At 45.3% G+C, this 15,744-nt stretch overlaps 1 protein-coding gene and 1 pseudogene across 2 annotated transcripts; both read right to left on the bottom strand.

Annotated features, from left to right (window-relative positions):
• Window positions 1-3,167: 3,167 nt before the first annotated feature.
• On the bottom strand, window positions 3,168-8,781 carry LOC126959239 (p53 apoptosis effector related to PMP-22-like; annotated as a pseudogene). The gene is made up of 2 exons (XR_007727491.1): window positions 8,739-8,781; window positions 3,168-5,988 (listed from the first exon to the last, which is right to left on the bottom strand). The product of XR_007727491.1 is annotated as a p53 apoptosis effector related to PMP-22-like (transcript).
• Window positions 8,782-9,111: 330 nt separating this feature from the next.
• On the bottom strand, window positions 9,112-15,721 carry NGRN (neugrin, neurite outgrowth associated). Its single transcript, XM_050797693.1, has 3 exons — window positions 15,499-15,721; window positions 14,979-15,089; window positions 9,112-10,132 (listed from the first exon to the last, which is right to left on the bottom strand). Exons 1-3 carry the CDS (start codon window positions 15,660-15,662, stop codon window positions 9,532-9,534), a joined length of 876 nt encoding a protein of 291 aa, XP_050653650.1. The 5' UTR covers window positions 15,663-15,721; the 3' UTR covers window positions 9,112-9,531.
• Between the last annotated feature and the right edge of the window lie 23 nt (window positions 15,722-15,744).

The raw sequence follows: 15,744 nt of genomic DNA on the forward strand, positions 1-15,744 counted from the left end.
CTCCCATCGGTCTGCAAGATGGACAGCTTTGGCTCTCTCTTTCTCTGGATGCCAGCACGCCCACCATGTCAAGCCATGTGTGGCTAGCCATGTGTACTAAAATGACTTTCCTAAAAAAAGAACTGGCTGGGCATGGTGGCTCATGCCTGTAATCCCAGCACTTTGGGAGGCCAAGGTGGGTGGATAACAAGGCCAGGAGTTCAAGACCAGCCTGGCCAACATGGTGAAACCCCAGCTCTACTAAAAATACAAAAATTAGCCAGGTGTGGTGGCACGTGCCTATAGTCCTAGCTGCTTGGGAGGCTGAGGCAGGATAATTGCTTGAACTTGAGAGACAGAGGTTGCAGTGAGCCAAGACCGTGCCATTGCACTCTATCCTGGGCAATAGAGTTAGATTCTGTCTCAAAAAAAAAAAAAAAAAAAAAGAAAGAAAAAGAAAAAGGAAAAAAAAAAAAAACCCTGCAGTTTCAACTATACTCATTTAACGCTTTTAAAAAATGTATTATAATTAGATATGTACCAAGGTTTAGTGTACCCTTGAAAAATACTGGCTTGAGATTTTGGCCCAAATCTGTCCCTATCTGCCAGAATGCCTTCTAAATACAGATCTGATAATGTTGTTTCTCTCTTTTATTGATGACCAAAGCCAGCAGTTATTGAGAAATAAGTGACAGTAACTGTACTAAGCATTTTACATGCATTCTCTCATTGAAACCCCACAACAATCCTGTGATTATTACTCCTATTTTACAGATGAGGAAATTGAGGCTGGGTGAGCCCAGCCCCATGGCTAATAAGTGGCAGGGCCTGAATCCAAACCCGGAGAGTCTGTCTCCAAAGCCTGAGCTTAACCTTGAAGCAATCTGCTTCCTTCATGGGCACCAGGTATGGAATAAATTCCTAACTCCTTGGGAAGGCATTCAAGGCCTTTCCCAGTTTGGTCCCAGCTATTTTTGGAAACTCTCCTCTGCCCTTCCTCCCACCACTGTGCAGTCCACACCACTCAGTTCCCAACACAGTGTCCCTCTACTCTTCAATACCTTTGTTCATGCTCTTCCCTCTTGTTCCTGTCTCTTGTTCCATATGCCCTATCAAACTTTTTTTTCTTTTTTTTTTTTTTTTTTTTTTTTTGAGACGGAGTCTTGCTCTGCCACCCAGGCTGGGGTGCAGTGGCCGGATCTCAGCTCACTGCAAGCTCCGCCTCCCAGGTTTATGCCATTCTCCTGCCTCAGCCTCCCGAGTAGCTGGGACTACAGGCGCCCGCCACCTCACCTGGGCTATTTTTTCTTTTTTTGTTTTTTTAGTAGAGACGGGGTTTCACCATGTTAGCCAGGATGGTCTCGATCTGCCCTGACCCCCGTGATCCGCCCGTCTCGGCCTCCCAAAGTGCTGGGATTACAGGCTTGAGCCACCGCGCCCGGCCCAAACTTTTTTTTTTTCTTTTGAGGCAGGGTCTTGCTCTGTCACTCAGGCTGGAGTGCAGTGGCACAGTCATGGCTCATTGTAGCCTCAACTCCCTGGCCTCAAGTGATCCTCCTACCTCAGCCTCCCGAGCAGCTGGGACCACAGGCAAGGGCCACCACGCTGGGCTATTTTTTCTTTTTTTTTTTTTTTTTTTTGAGATGGAGTCTTGCTCTGTCACCCAGGCTGGAGTGCAGTGGCACGATCTCTGTTCACTGCCAACTCCACCTCCCGGGTTCATGCCATTCTCCTGCCTCAGTCTCCTGAGTAGCTGGGACCACAGGCACCCGCCACCACGCCCAGCCAATTCTTTGTATTTTTAGTAGAGATGGGGTTTCACTGTGTTAGCTAGGATGGTCTCAATCTCCTGACTTCATGATCTGCCCGCCTTGGCGTCCCAAAGTGCTGGGATTATAGGCGTGAGCCACCACACCTGGCCTATTTTTTTCCTTTTTTTCTTTTTTTTTTTGAGACAGAGTCTCGCTGTGACAGGCTGGAGTGCAGTGGTCGGATCTCAGCTCACTGCAAGCTCCACCTCCCAGGTTTACTAATTCTTTTTTTTTTTAAGGGACAGGGTCTCACTGTGCTGCCCAGGCTGGCCTCAAACTTCTGGCCTCAAGCGATCCTCTCACCTTGGCCTCCCAAAGTGCTGGGATGACAGGCATGAGACACTACGCCTGGCCACCTGTCAGACTTTCTACACAACATCTTCAAGGCTCTGTTCAAATGTCACCTCCTGGCAGGGTGCAGTGGCTCATGCCTGACATCCCAGCACTTTGTGAGGCCAAGGCGGGTGGATCACTTGAGATGAGGAGTCCGAGACCAGCCTGGCCAACATGGTGAAGCCCCATCTCTACTAAAAATACAAAAAGTTAGCTGGGCGTGGTGGCAGGCGCCTGTAATCTTAGCTACTTAGGAAGCTGAGGCAGGAGAATCGCTTGAACCCAGGAGGCAAAGGTTGCAGTGAACTGCGATCATGTCATTGCACTCCAGCTTGGGTGACAGAGCAAGTCTCTGTCTCAAAAAAAAAAAAAAAAAAAAAAAAAAGGTATCTATTCTTTGACCCACCAATTCTAATTCTGGGAATTCTAAGGAAATGATAAAATTATATGTCAATAAACAAGACCAAAAAGATTCATTAAAAGAGGTTTATCACAACACTGGTGAAAATTTAGAAATGATCTAAATGTTCCACAACAAAGGAATAATTATATAGCTCACTGCAGTCTTGAACGCCTGTGCTCAAGGGATCCTCCTGCCTCAGCCTCCCAAGTAACTGGGAGTATAGGCAACTGCTATTTTTATAGGTAAAAAACGGTCAGATAGGCCGGGCACGGTGGCTCACGCCTGTAATCTCAGCACTTTGGGAGGTCGAGGCGGGCGGATCACGAGGTGAGGAGATCGAGACCATCCTGGCTAACATGGTGAAACCCTGTCTCTACTAAAATTACAAAAAATTAGCTGGGTGTAGTGGCGGGCGCCTGTAGTCCCACCTACTCGGGAGGCTGAGGCAGGCAAGTGGTGTGAACCCGGGAGGCGGAGGTTGCAGTGAGCCAAGATCGCGCCACTGCACTTCAGCCTGGGTAAGAGAGCGAAACTCCGTCTCAAAAAAAAAAAAAAAAGATCAGATATATGGTTCAATCTAATATTTGACTTCATACAACAAAATAATATTGTATTCCATAAAACAAAATATGAGGTGATTATTTTAAGTGAAGTAAAGATATTTATTGTCAAAATATATTCACAATACATGTAAGAAAGAATGTACACCTGAGCGTACAGTATAATCCCCATATTATTTTCGTTATTATTTTTTTTTGAGACAGAGTCTCTGTCACCCAGGCTGGAGTGCAGTGGTGCAGTCTCGGCTCATTGTAACCTCTGCCTCTCAGGTTCAAGTGATTCTCCTGCCTCAGCCTCCTGGGTGGCTGGGATTACAGGCCTGTGCAGCCACATCTGGCTAATTCTATTTTTCTTTTCAAGTTTAGAATTCCTGCTTTATTGGGAAAACTTCATAATGAAAACTTCAATTGCCCTTTTCCACAACTTACAAAATAATACTTTGATATTTAAAATGAATTGTTTTTCATTATGTAAGTAGAAATGGTAAAAAATAGTAATAACTCATCTGATGCATCATATATATGCTATTCAGGGAAACTCAAATCCCTGAATTCTCCTGTGGCATGTTTTACATTACACATTTTAAATCTGTTTACCAAGAAAGACCAGGATTTTAACTATATGTAGGTTTCTACTGACAGTTGCAATCTGTCAGAAGCCTGTCTACATGATTAGAGCCCAGATAAATCTGAAGTTTAGAAAAGCAAGCCATTTTTCTTCTTAGACTGTTTTAGAGGCACTTTTGTGACAGGAATGGCTCTCCTAATCCTTTACTACACAACTTAACCAGATCTATCAGTCATGATAAATTAGACTGATAGATTAGATCTATCAGTCCATCTTTCAATCCAGTTACTCTGGTTTTGAACATATAAACACAAAACGCTACAGATTTATTAATATAGCATTTTCCAACACCCTAACCCTATACAGAACTTTAAAAGAGAAAATTTCATCTAAATATTTCACACCTAAGAAAGCCTTACTAACCATGGCAACAGGTTTGGACCACAAAACAATACTTTCTTAGATGATATATAGAGTCAACATGAAGCTTAGCAAAAATGAATTATTCAGGGCCCGGCTCAGTGGCTCACACCTGTAATCCCAGCATTTTGGGATGCCGAGGTGGCCGAATCATGAGGTCAGGAGATCAAGACCATCCTGGCTAACACGGTGAAACCCTGTCTCTACTAAAAATATAAAAAATCAGCCAGGCGTGGTGGCGGGTGCCTGTAGTCCCAGCTACTCGGGAGGGTGAGGCAGGAGAATGGCGTGAACCCGGGAGGCAGAGCTCGCAGTGAACCAAGATCACGCCACTGCACTCCAGCCTGGGCGACAAAGCAAGACTCTGTCTCAAAAAAAAAAAAAAAGAATTATTCAGGATATTAGTAAGAAATTCTCACAAACAATATGCATTTAGGAAACTATTTTGCTTCTTTAAATCGTTTGAAGTCTTGAAAAAAAAAAAGCTTTTTTTGGCATTTCTTTCAGAATGTTTGGTCATTGACAATTTTTGTTTGTTTTGAGACAGAGTCTTGCTCTGTTGCCCAGGCTGGAGTGCAATGCAACGATCTCAGTTCACTGCAACCTCTACCTCTCTGGTTCAAGCGATTCTCCTGCCTCAGCCTCCCCAGTAGCTGGGATTACAGGCATGTGCCACCACGCCCCGCTAATTTTTGTATTTTCAGTAGAGACAGGGTTTCACCATGTTTGCCAGGCTGGTCTTGAACTCGTGACCTCAGGTGATCGGCCTGTCTCAGCCTCCCAAAGTGCTGAGATTACAAGCTTGAGTCACCACACCCAGCCAGTCATTGACAATTTTTACCATTACCTTCCTCTTCTCCTTAGCCCTTAACAGACCCAGTTCATCCTATTTGGAAATAACAAGAACTTGATCGGATTATTAAATCTTGGAAACCATCTCATTTTTACCTTATAAAGTGTTAAGTTTCATGTTCATATTATCTTACAAATGTAGCATCAATGTTATGGGTAGATATAAAGAAATATTGGCATAATATAGGTAATTAGTGAAAATACACAACTTCACCAAACATAATAAAAGGTGAACATAAAACTATAACACTACTTTAAAAATATTTTCTCCCAAATTATTTTAGCATTTTTGACTATGAACACTGCCAAAAAATAGGTTCAAAGTAGCCTAGACAAACAGTTTCTTTTTCTGGAATCCATCTTGGCAGTGGCGATTTTCTCCCACGCTCATTCCCAAGTTAGGCAGATGTGTAGAAGTCCTTAGGCTTGGTATTGCCCAGGAGGTCATCTTCATTGTTGGGGAGGCAGTAGCAGAAGAAAGCACAGTTGATGAGGATAATCGTGGCTGCCCACCCAAAGCCGTAGGGCCAGTTATAGATGTAAGTGACAGCAAGGGCTGGCCTGAAGGTTGAAGGTTTGGGTGTACTTCACGGGGTAAATTACCAGGGAGATGATCTGGAACACAGCAACCAAGACAGAGACCTCCAATCACTCTTAGGAAGACAAGCATCTGGGGTACACACAGGATGAAGAAGAAGGAGAGGATGAAACAGATCACCAGGATGCTGAAGCCCCAGAAGAGCATGGCAGCTGCTGCTCTACCCAACGCGTACTCCATGAGGCTCTAGCAGCCGTCCTCTTAGGACCCGCTGCCGTCGCTGCCCTCGTGGAAACATCTCCACCATAGCAAGGACGTCTGGACGTGGTCGCTTGACTGCCGCCTGCCGCGGCCGGCCAGGGCTATGATGTCAAAGGCGATGGCGCTGAGTAGGAGCAGGGTCAGGATCCAGCGGCAGCGCTCGCAGGCCAGGCTGCAGCGGATCACGTCGACCCGCGGTGTGGGGCCGGGCCCAGGCGGCGGCGGGGAGTCCCTCCTTGTTGTATTTTTAATATAGACAGGGTTTCACCATGTTGGCCAGGCTGGTCTCGAAATCCTGGCCTCAAGTGATCCACCCGCCTGGGCCTCCCAAAGTGTTGGGACTACAGGCGTGAGACACCGTCCCCGGCGCAATATTATTCTTTTGTGCTTGTTTTAAAGTTGTACATATGCTTAGAAAAATGTTGGTAAGATAGTAACTCTTCAGCAGTGGGATTAGGGATGACTTTTGTTTTCATTTTGCTTGTCTTTTTCTTTAATGAGTATATATTACTTGTGTGACAGATGAAGCAAAGCAGGAAGAAGGGTAGCCATGGTATTTGAGAAAGAGCATTGGAGGTGTGTGTTTGAGATGGAGTCTCACTGTCGCCCAGGGTGAAGTGCAGTGGCACAATCTTGGCTCACTGCAACCTCTGCCTCCAGGGTTCAAGCAATTCTCCTGCCTCAGCCTTCCCAGTAGCTGGGATTACAGGCATCTGCCACCACACCCAGATAATTTTTGTATTTTTAGTAGAGATAGGGTTTTGCCATGTTGGCCAGGCTTGTCTCAAACTCCTGACCTCAGGTGATCTGCCTGTCTCACGTGGTGGCTCACGCTGTAATCTCAGCATTTTGGGAGGCCGAAGCGGGCAGATCACCTGAGCACAGGAGTTTGAGACCAGCCTGGCCAACATAGTGAAATCCTGACTCTACTAAAAATAAAAAATTAGGCTGGGTGCAGTGGCTCACACCTGTAATCCCAGCACTTTGGGAGGCTGAGACGGGCGGATCACGAGGTCAGGAGATAGAGACCATCCTGGCTAACACGGTGAAACCCTGTCTCTACTAAAACTACAAAAAAAAAAAAAAAAAAAAAAAAAATTAGCCGGGCATGGTGGCGGGCACCTGTAGTCCCAGCTACATGGGAGGCTGAGGCAGGAGAATGGTGTGAACCCCGGGGGCAGAGCTTGCAGTGAGCTGAGATTGCGCCACTGCACTCCAGCCTGGGCAACAGAGCGAGACTCCGTCTCAAAAAAAAAAAAAATTAGCTGGGTGTGGTGGTGCATGCCTGTAGTCCCAGCTACTCAGGAGGCTAAGGAATGATAATAGTTTCAACCCAGGAGACAGAGGTTGCAGTCAGCTGAAATTGAGTCACTGCACTCCAGTGTGGATGACAGAGCGAGACCCTGTCTCCAAAGAAATAAAAATAAAGGTCGGGCGTGGTGGCTCATGCCTGTAATCCCAGTACTTTGGGAGGCCAAGGCAGGCAGATCACTTGAGGTCAGGAGTTTGAGACCAGCTTGGCCAACATGGTGAAACCCTGTCTACTAAAAATATTTTTAAAAATTAGCTGGGCATGGTGGCACATGCCTATAGTCCCAGCTACTTGGGAGGCTGAGGCACGAGAATTGCTTGAATCCGGGAGGCGGAGGTTGCAGTGAGCCGAGATTGAGCCACTGTACTCCAGTGTGGACAAGAGCGAGACCCTGTCTCAAAAGAAATAAAGGCCAGGTGTAGTGGCTCACACCTGTAATCCTAGCACTTTAGGAGGCCGAGGCAGGCAGATCACTTGAGGTCAGGAGTTTTGAGAGCAGCCTGGCCAACGTGGTGAAACCCCATCTCTACTAAAAACACAAAAATTAGCTGGGCATGGTGGCAGATGCCTGTAATCCCAGCTACTTGGGAGGCTGAGGCAGGAGAATCAGTTGAACCTGGGAGGTGGAGGTTGCAGTGAGCTGAGATTTTGCCACTGCACTCCAGCCTGGGCGACAGAGCTAGAGTTCGTCTCAAAAATAAATTAAAAAACAAAGTTTTAAGAACAGGCTTTAGGTTTCTATAGCCCATTGGGAAAAGGGTATGGCATGATCAGATGATTTGCAGGAGTTACAAATGCAAATTTAAACAATCAAACAGCATCTAACACATCTTTAACAATTAAAAAATAAACACTATAACAAAACCATAAAAATATTGATAAGCTTCTACTATGAACTACATGATAGTGACAGGGAAATGAGAGCAAGGGTCCTATCTGCCCACTATTGTATTACCAGTATCTGGATCGTAGAACTTTGCTTAGCATGTGATAGGGCTTTGCCATTTATACTGAGAACAGATGATCAAGTTATCAATAATTGATAAAAGCAACAGTAATCAGTATTTTAATTGCTGTAAATGGACATTTGAAATAGCAATAAGATTCTAGAATGGCAATGACTGAGTTGGAATGTAGGTGTTTTCATTAATGTCCTACACGTATTTAAATTCTGAGTAGCCATTTTTGCTGGTAATTTGTGAAAGCAGGACACGGTTCTCCAAGGTTCACAGGTAAACCATCCCACCAGAGCACCAACGAGCAGACTGCTACATTTTACTTTATTTTGCTGGTAAGGAAAACCAATTGACTAAGCTGTCCCCAGATTTCTGGTTATAACAGATGTATTTCTAAAACAATCAGTAAATTAACAAAATTATGGCACAGTGCCATATCCCTGGAATTCCAAAAGCCCTGGATTAATGATGAGACCCGAGTTAAGTCCCAGCACTGCCACTTATGGGCAGCCATCTTAGAGTCTATTTCCTTATTTGTAAAAGGGACCTCTTAATCTGGGATTGCCTACATCATGGCACCACTGTAGAAATCTGGTTAAGGAAACTGTATAATGAGACATAACTGAAGACTGATTGACTTTTATTTAGAGATGGGGGTCTCACTCTGTTACCCCAGGCTGGAGTGCAGTGGTGCAATCATAGCTCACTGCAGCCTCAACCTCTGAGGCTCAAGCAATCCTCCCACCTCGGCCTCCCAAGTCACTGGAACTGTAGGCACATTCCGCCATGCCCCACTCTTAATATAATTAACTTTAAAATGTGGTTGGAGATTATAAGGGCCCTAAAGCCTTTGCCTGCTTTGTATTTTCTGCCAACCCCTCATTTCCCAATCTTTGCCAGAACCCCAGCAACTAAGAGAAGGGCGTCCAGTTTTTGGTTGTCAGAATCCATCACTAAGCAGGATGCTCTGCACAGAGCCCTTTGCTGGGAAATTCCTCTGGTTCCATCTCTCTCCCAACGTTTACTGGCCAAGGATCCTTCCTTTCTGCCTTTGTCCTTCCCTCACTCACAAAGGTTCACAGGTAAACCATCCTACCCCAGAGAGCACCAAAAAAGCAGACTGCTACATTTTACTTTATTTTGCTTGTAAGGAAAACAATTGACTAAGTTGTCCCAAAAATGTTAGTGTTCACTGATCAAGAAGGAAATGAGGTCAGAAGGCAAACTTTTCACTTCCTCTCAAATATAAATTGCAAGTATCACAGAAAATTGTAACAACACATGCAACATGGCTGGTTTTCAACATACAGAGAGTCCAAGCAAGAAGAGTGAGTACTGAAGATCAACAGAGGTCAGATTGGGGGCACTACTACAGGAAGTCTGAAATCTATCCAGGCAGTTTTTTCCTCCCACAGTCCAGGCTCAACACTTCTTCCTATTCCAAGGTGGCTTCTCCATATGTAGAAATCCAGGCTGTTCCATATATATTCCTTGCCCAGCTGTGTTTCACAAGGCATCTCCACAAGCCAAGCCCCGACTCAAATTCTGTACAGGAAGTTCCCGTTGCTGTCAAAGAACTCTCGGCCCCTCTGCACTACTTTGCTGCTGAAGTTACCCGGCTCCTCTGCCTTCAACTCCTCCAGCTTCTGATCACTTGGCAATGCACCACTGCCAGTTCTTCTGGTGCTCTCAGAATCACTGGAGTACTTCTGTAGCTCTCTTGGATGACCTAGGGGTACAGCAACAGGCACAAAGCTCTCCTCCAGGTGCTGGATTTCTTTATTTCTTCCCTTCCATCTCCTTGGTGTATTTGTCCTGTGAGTGTCTGACTCTATCACTTTCAAAGCTGTGCTGTGATTCGCGTCTTTGGATGAGGCTTCATGCCCCGGCATAAGCAAAGAACCTGATACAGAGTGGCCTGCAGGGAGCAGCTTTGAGGTATTTCCAGCGCCCCGGAGCTGCTGGAGAGAGTGGGCAAGCCCAGCTTTCTTAAGGACTTTTTGATCCTGCTTCAGCTTCTGCTCCAATGTGGGTACAAACTTGCTTCTTAAAACTCTTCGGATCACATCAGTGCTGACATTAAAGCCTTCAGCCAACCTGGGAACTGACCAGGACTCTGGAAATTCCTCACGTAAATACCTATGGGAAGAAGGAGCAGGTTTGCAAGTTGTAAAGAAGGCTCCTATCAGAACATCTAACTTGCAATACGTATTATAAAGAAGAGGGGTTGAGGCCTGGCATGGTGGCTCACACCTGTAATCCCAGAACTTTGAGAGGCCGAGATAGGTGATTCGCTTGAGCCCAGGAGTTCGAGACCAGCCTGGCCAATGTGGTGAAACCCAATCTCTACTAAAAATACAAAAATTAGCTAACTGTGGTGGCTCATGCCTATAATCTCAGCTACTTGGGAGACTGAGGCACAAGAATCGCTTCAACCTGGGAAGTGAAGATTGTAGTGAGCCGAGATTGTGCCACTGCACTCCAGCCTGGGCAACAGAGTGAGAATCTCTCAAAAAAACAAAAAAACAGGGCTTGAAAAACCGCAAATGTAGTCCCTATCTTGTGCTAGCTAAATGGCTGTGTTCCATTCCTGTGTGTCAAGAGCAACACCTGACCACTGTCAGTCAGGTCACTTCATTTCATATCAACTCAGCTCCTCTCACTGACATCTAATACCACATTAGGTCCTGGGGATGCAGAACTGACCTTCCCTTTACATAGTTTGGGAGTGGGGACAGACACAATGAATGACATTATGGTAAAGGTTATAGCACAGGATGCAAAGACAGCACCCCAGGAGGGAGACTCAGATATAGGGAATAAGAACACTTACAGCCAGGCCCAGGAATTGCTTCATGAAGTCCAAGCTAGAGTTGGTCTGAAAGGATGAAAGGAGTAATAAGCTGACAGAAGGGAGGAGAGAAGGAGATATGAAAGGTAATGATGATAAAGTGAACACTTGTGAAATGCAAAGTGGCACATCACCTTTGTTGGGAATAGCTCAACTGACAGTGAGGGTAAGAGGTAGATCACACTTAGGGGTCTGGAGTTTATCCCAAGGCAAGAGCAAGTCAAGGAAAAATTTTAAGCAGTGGAATGCCATGGATAAATTTTCATTTTGAAGTTCGACCTACAGCCTGGCAGAGTGGCTCACTCCCAGTACTTTGAGAGGCTGACGCAGGGGGATTGCTTGAGCCCAGGAGTTCGAGACCAGCCTGGGAAACACACTGAGATCCCATCTCTATTAAAAAAAGAAAAAAAGGAGTTCAACCTAGTGGTAGTTTTTCAGTGACAAAAATATAGGCAGAAAGATTGGTCAAGAGACTGTTACAGTAATCCAGACAGTCTCAAGTGAGATAGTCAATGGAGCATAGGAGGAAAGTGAGTTGAGAAATATTTTAGAAAAGTCAAATAGTACAACTTGGTACTAAGGGACTAAACATTGGGGGAAGAAGCATCAAGGTCAAGATTCAGGATTTTAGCTTGGGTAATTAATTAGCAGGTTATAGGAAAAACAGGAACAGAATGAAGTTGTCAGGGAACAACAATGAATTGTATTTTGTACATGTTGAGTTTGAGGAAACTGTGATATCCAAAACAGAGATGTCTGGTACACAGTTGAATATATGCCTTTAGAGTTCAGGAAAAAAAACATGAACTGGAGATGACAGATTTGGAAGTCATAAGCCAATAGCAGGGGTGACTGAGTGGCTAGCATCAGGCAGGGAAATATGCAGAGTGAGCTAAAATGACAAGGACACAACTCTAAGAAATAACAAGATTTAAGATATAGGAAGTAGAAGAGGAGCCCAGGAAGTTAACTGAGAAAAGCAGCCCTAGAAACAAAGAAACAAACAAACAAACAAAAAAATCAGAAGGGAATGGTACCCCGGAGTCAAGGGAGAAGAGAATTTTAAGAAAGCAGTTCACCATGGCACATGTACACCTATGTAACAAACCTGTACATTCTGCACATGTACCCCAGAACTTAAAGTAAAATTAAAAAAATAAAAATAAAGGCTGGGTATGGTGGCTCATACCCACCTGTAATCCCAGCACTTTGGGAGGCTGAGGCAGGCAGATCACTTGAGGTCAGGAGTTCAAGACCAGCCTGGTCAACTTGGTGAAACCCCATCTCTACTAAAAATACAAAAAGAAAAAAAAAAAAAAGAAAAAGAAAAAAATTAGCTGGGCATAGTGGTGTGCACTTGTAATTTCATCTACTCAGAAGGCTAAGGCACGAGAATCGCTTGAACCCAGGAGGCGGAGGTTGCAGTGAGCCAAGATCATGCCACTGCACTCCAGCCTGGCGACAGAGACAGACTCCGGCTCAAAAAAACAAACAAACAAAAAAACGAAAAGAGAATCAGTGGCAATAACTAAATAAATAAAGAGAGAGAAAGAAAAGAAAGCAGTTTCAGTTGGGTACAGTAGCTCACACCTGTAATCCTAACACTTTGGGAGGCCAAGGCAGGCAGATCGCTTGAGCTCAGGAGTTGGAGACCAGGTTGGGCAACATGGCAAAATCCTGTCTTTATTTAATTTTTTTTTTTTTTTTTAAATTTAAAAGGCAGTTTTTACAAGGGCAAATGCTGCTGAATTATTAACGAGGCTAAAGACTACAAAGTGTCATTTGAGCCTAGCACTGAGGAAGTCACTGATGGATTTAAGGAGAGCAGTTTTATTGCAGTGATACAAACAAAAAACCAAGGGTAGGTACCCTGGGAACCAGCTGGGAATAAAAGAATGAGAGAGAGCTTTAGGTTGAGGACAGAGGTCCCTGAGTAAGCAGGGAGAAATATGACCTAAAGCATACAGAGAATTGGTCCCAGACAAGTGAAGGGCACCCATTTCCTCTGAAATGAGAGTAGAGCATAGGTTTGAGAGTAGTGGGCAAAGAGGAAGACCAGGAAGCTCGAAGTTCTTACTTATTGGACTGTTTTTTTCTCTTAAAAGGACATTTATTGACCACAAAAAAGGGAGATAAGTACGAAGGTGGAAGGTTTGAAAAAGCTGTTGTTGAAGACAGGAGACAGAGGCCGGCATGGTGGCTCATGCCTGTAATCCCAGCACTTTGGGAGGCCGAGGTGGGTGGATCACCTGAGGTCAGGAGTTTGAGACCAGCCTGGCCAACATGGTGAAACTGTGTCTCTACTAAAAATACAAAAATTAGCCAGGTGTGGTGGTGCACACCTGTAATCCCAGCTACTCCGGAGGCTGAGGCCCAAGATCTCTTGAACCCAGAGGCAGAGGCTGCAGTGAGCTGAGATTTCACCACTGCACTCTGGCCTGGGAAACAGAGTGAGACTGTCTCAAACAAAAAACAAACAAACAAAAAAAAGAGGAAATTAGACCTGACTGAGGACCCAGAAGGTGCTACAGGCTCACAAAATCTTGACCAGCTCTACAGAATCCCCTTTATTTTAAATTTCAATTCCAGAGTCATTCTGATGGAAATGAAAAATAGTACGTAAGTACTATTTATGTACTAAGTATGTATTATGTATTAGTATTATGTACTAATGTGCTAAGTAGGGCTACTTAGCAATATTTATCAAAATGCAAACGCATTTGTCTTTTGACCTGGCAACCTTACTTCTGGGAATGTATATAACAAATACTCCTGGCAGGTATGTAGAATGATACATATACATAGTTATTCACTGGAGCACTATTAGTGAGCAACAGAAATGGAAACAACCCAACTAAATGCCCATAAGAAAAGACAGGTTAAATAATGCATTCTGGCCAGGCGTGGTGGCTCACGCCTCTAATCCCAGCACTTTGGGAGGCCGAGATGGGAAGATCAGTTGAGGCCAGAAGTTTGAGACCAGCCTGGTCATCATGGTGAGACCCCCATCTCTGTCAAATAAATAAATAGATAGGAGAAAAAATTGTTTAAATAAAAATTAAAAACCACTGTCATATACTGCCTCAAAAAAATATAATAACACCATCTATAAAAAAGAATTGAGGGCCAGGCGCAGTGGCTCGCTCAGGGAATGGAGCCTGGTTTTTGGTAGAGAAAAACTATTAAAAATAGTACAGCTGCAAACAGTGGCTCACGCCTGTAATCCCAACACTTCAGAAGGCTGAGGTAGGACGATCGCTTGAGCCCTGGAATTGTAGACTAGCATGGGCAACATGATGAGACTGTCTCTACAAAAAATAAACAAAATTAACTAGGCATGGTGGCATGCACCTGTAGTCCCAGCTACTTGGGAGGCCGAAGTGGGAGGATTGCTTGGGCCCAGGAGGTAGAGGGTGCAGTGACCTGTGATCACACCATTGTACTCCAGCTTTGGCGACAGAGTGAGACCCCCATTTACCAAAAAAAAAAAAAAAAAGGTACCCACAGGAGAGTGGGTGGGACAAGTAATTCTCAATGCGTAAACCATGTTATACTGTTAGGATGTTGAGCCATATGTAACACTTTACCTACTCAAAACAAAAAAAACCTTAAAATCTCTTTTAAGCTTTTCCTAAATTATAGATCCTCTCTTCAGAAAAATGCACCTAACTATGGAAGGACCAGCATCCCTGTACCTTAGGTTGGGAATGTCATGATCTACATGAAGGGGTTAAATGTTGTGATGTCTGCAATTTACTTTTTAAAAACTTCAGGAAAAATGAAACAACCACGTCATAACGTTAAAAACTACTAAAACCAGGCGGGGCGCAGTGGCTCATGCCTGTAATCCCAGCACTCTGGGAGGCCGAGGCGGGCGAATCACTTCAGGTCAGGAGTTCGAGGTGATTGCGGAAACCACGTGTCTTTAAAACAAAACAATACACTATTAAATCTAGATGATGACAGGTTTAGGAATGTTCGTTATATTACTCTACTTTTCTGATAGTAAATTTCAATGATAAAAAGTAAATGAAAATATAAAAGCAGTATCAAAAAAGCCAAACCCGTGCTCTGGGCTCCATTATCCTTCATTTCTTGTCACAGCAGATACAAACAAGGTACCCTGAGTCTTACCGGATCTGCTCCATGGCTTCCCGAGTCAGGGTTCTGGGCGGGGCACCAGGCGCCTCCATTTGCCTCCGAATTTTCTGGAATCGGATTGCTTTTTTCTGTCCTTTCAGGGTGCTGGGGGAAGAGAATCAATGGCAGAAGCCATGCGTGGAAGCAGAAAGGATGTTTGAAGAGCCTCAGGCTAAATCATGGAGCGCCCAGCCCTCTTCTTTGATCACAAGGGCAACCGGGCCGTGTTGCCGGCTTAGAGCTGCTCTGTACACCCAGAAAGCTAACACCTAGAACAATAACTGCCTGTAAGCATGCCGAACTCTCTAAACTAATGATGAAATACGTCACTAATGAAGGGACCAGTGGTCCCTGGGGAGCTGAACACCTCACGCTGCGCGACTAACAACGGGTAAGAAGAAACAAGGGCCGCCGCGCAAGCAGCGGCAGGACACCCGGCGCCAAGGGGGCGCGGCCTGGGGCGCCGGGGCGCGAGGCCCAGCTTCAAGCTGAGGGCCCGAGGAGAAGCCGGTACCTCTCCACCTCCTGCAGCTCCCGTTCCTCCGGCTCCCAGTCGGAATCGGGGTCCGGCTCCCGGCCGATAGGGCCTGGGCCCGCCACCCCCCGGGTCGCGAACCCACAGCGAGCGACGGCAGCGCAAACGCGCCCCCCCAGCAAGACACTCAGGGAAACCGCCATGTCGACGCAAACCAGCCTTCAGCAGTCCGCTACGAAACAGCAGCGGAAGTAGCCGGGTAAGGCCGGAAGTGGAAGGGGCGGG

This window comes from Macaca thibetana, chromosome 7, assembly GCF_024542745.1.
Source record: "Macaca thibetana thibetana isolate TM-01 chromosome 7, ASM2454274v1, whole genome shotgun sequence".
NCBI lineage: Eukaryota > Metazoa > Chordata > Mammalia > Primates > Cercopithecidae > Macaca > Macaca thibetana.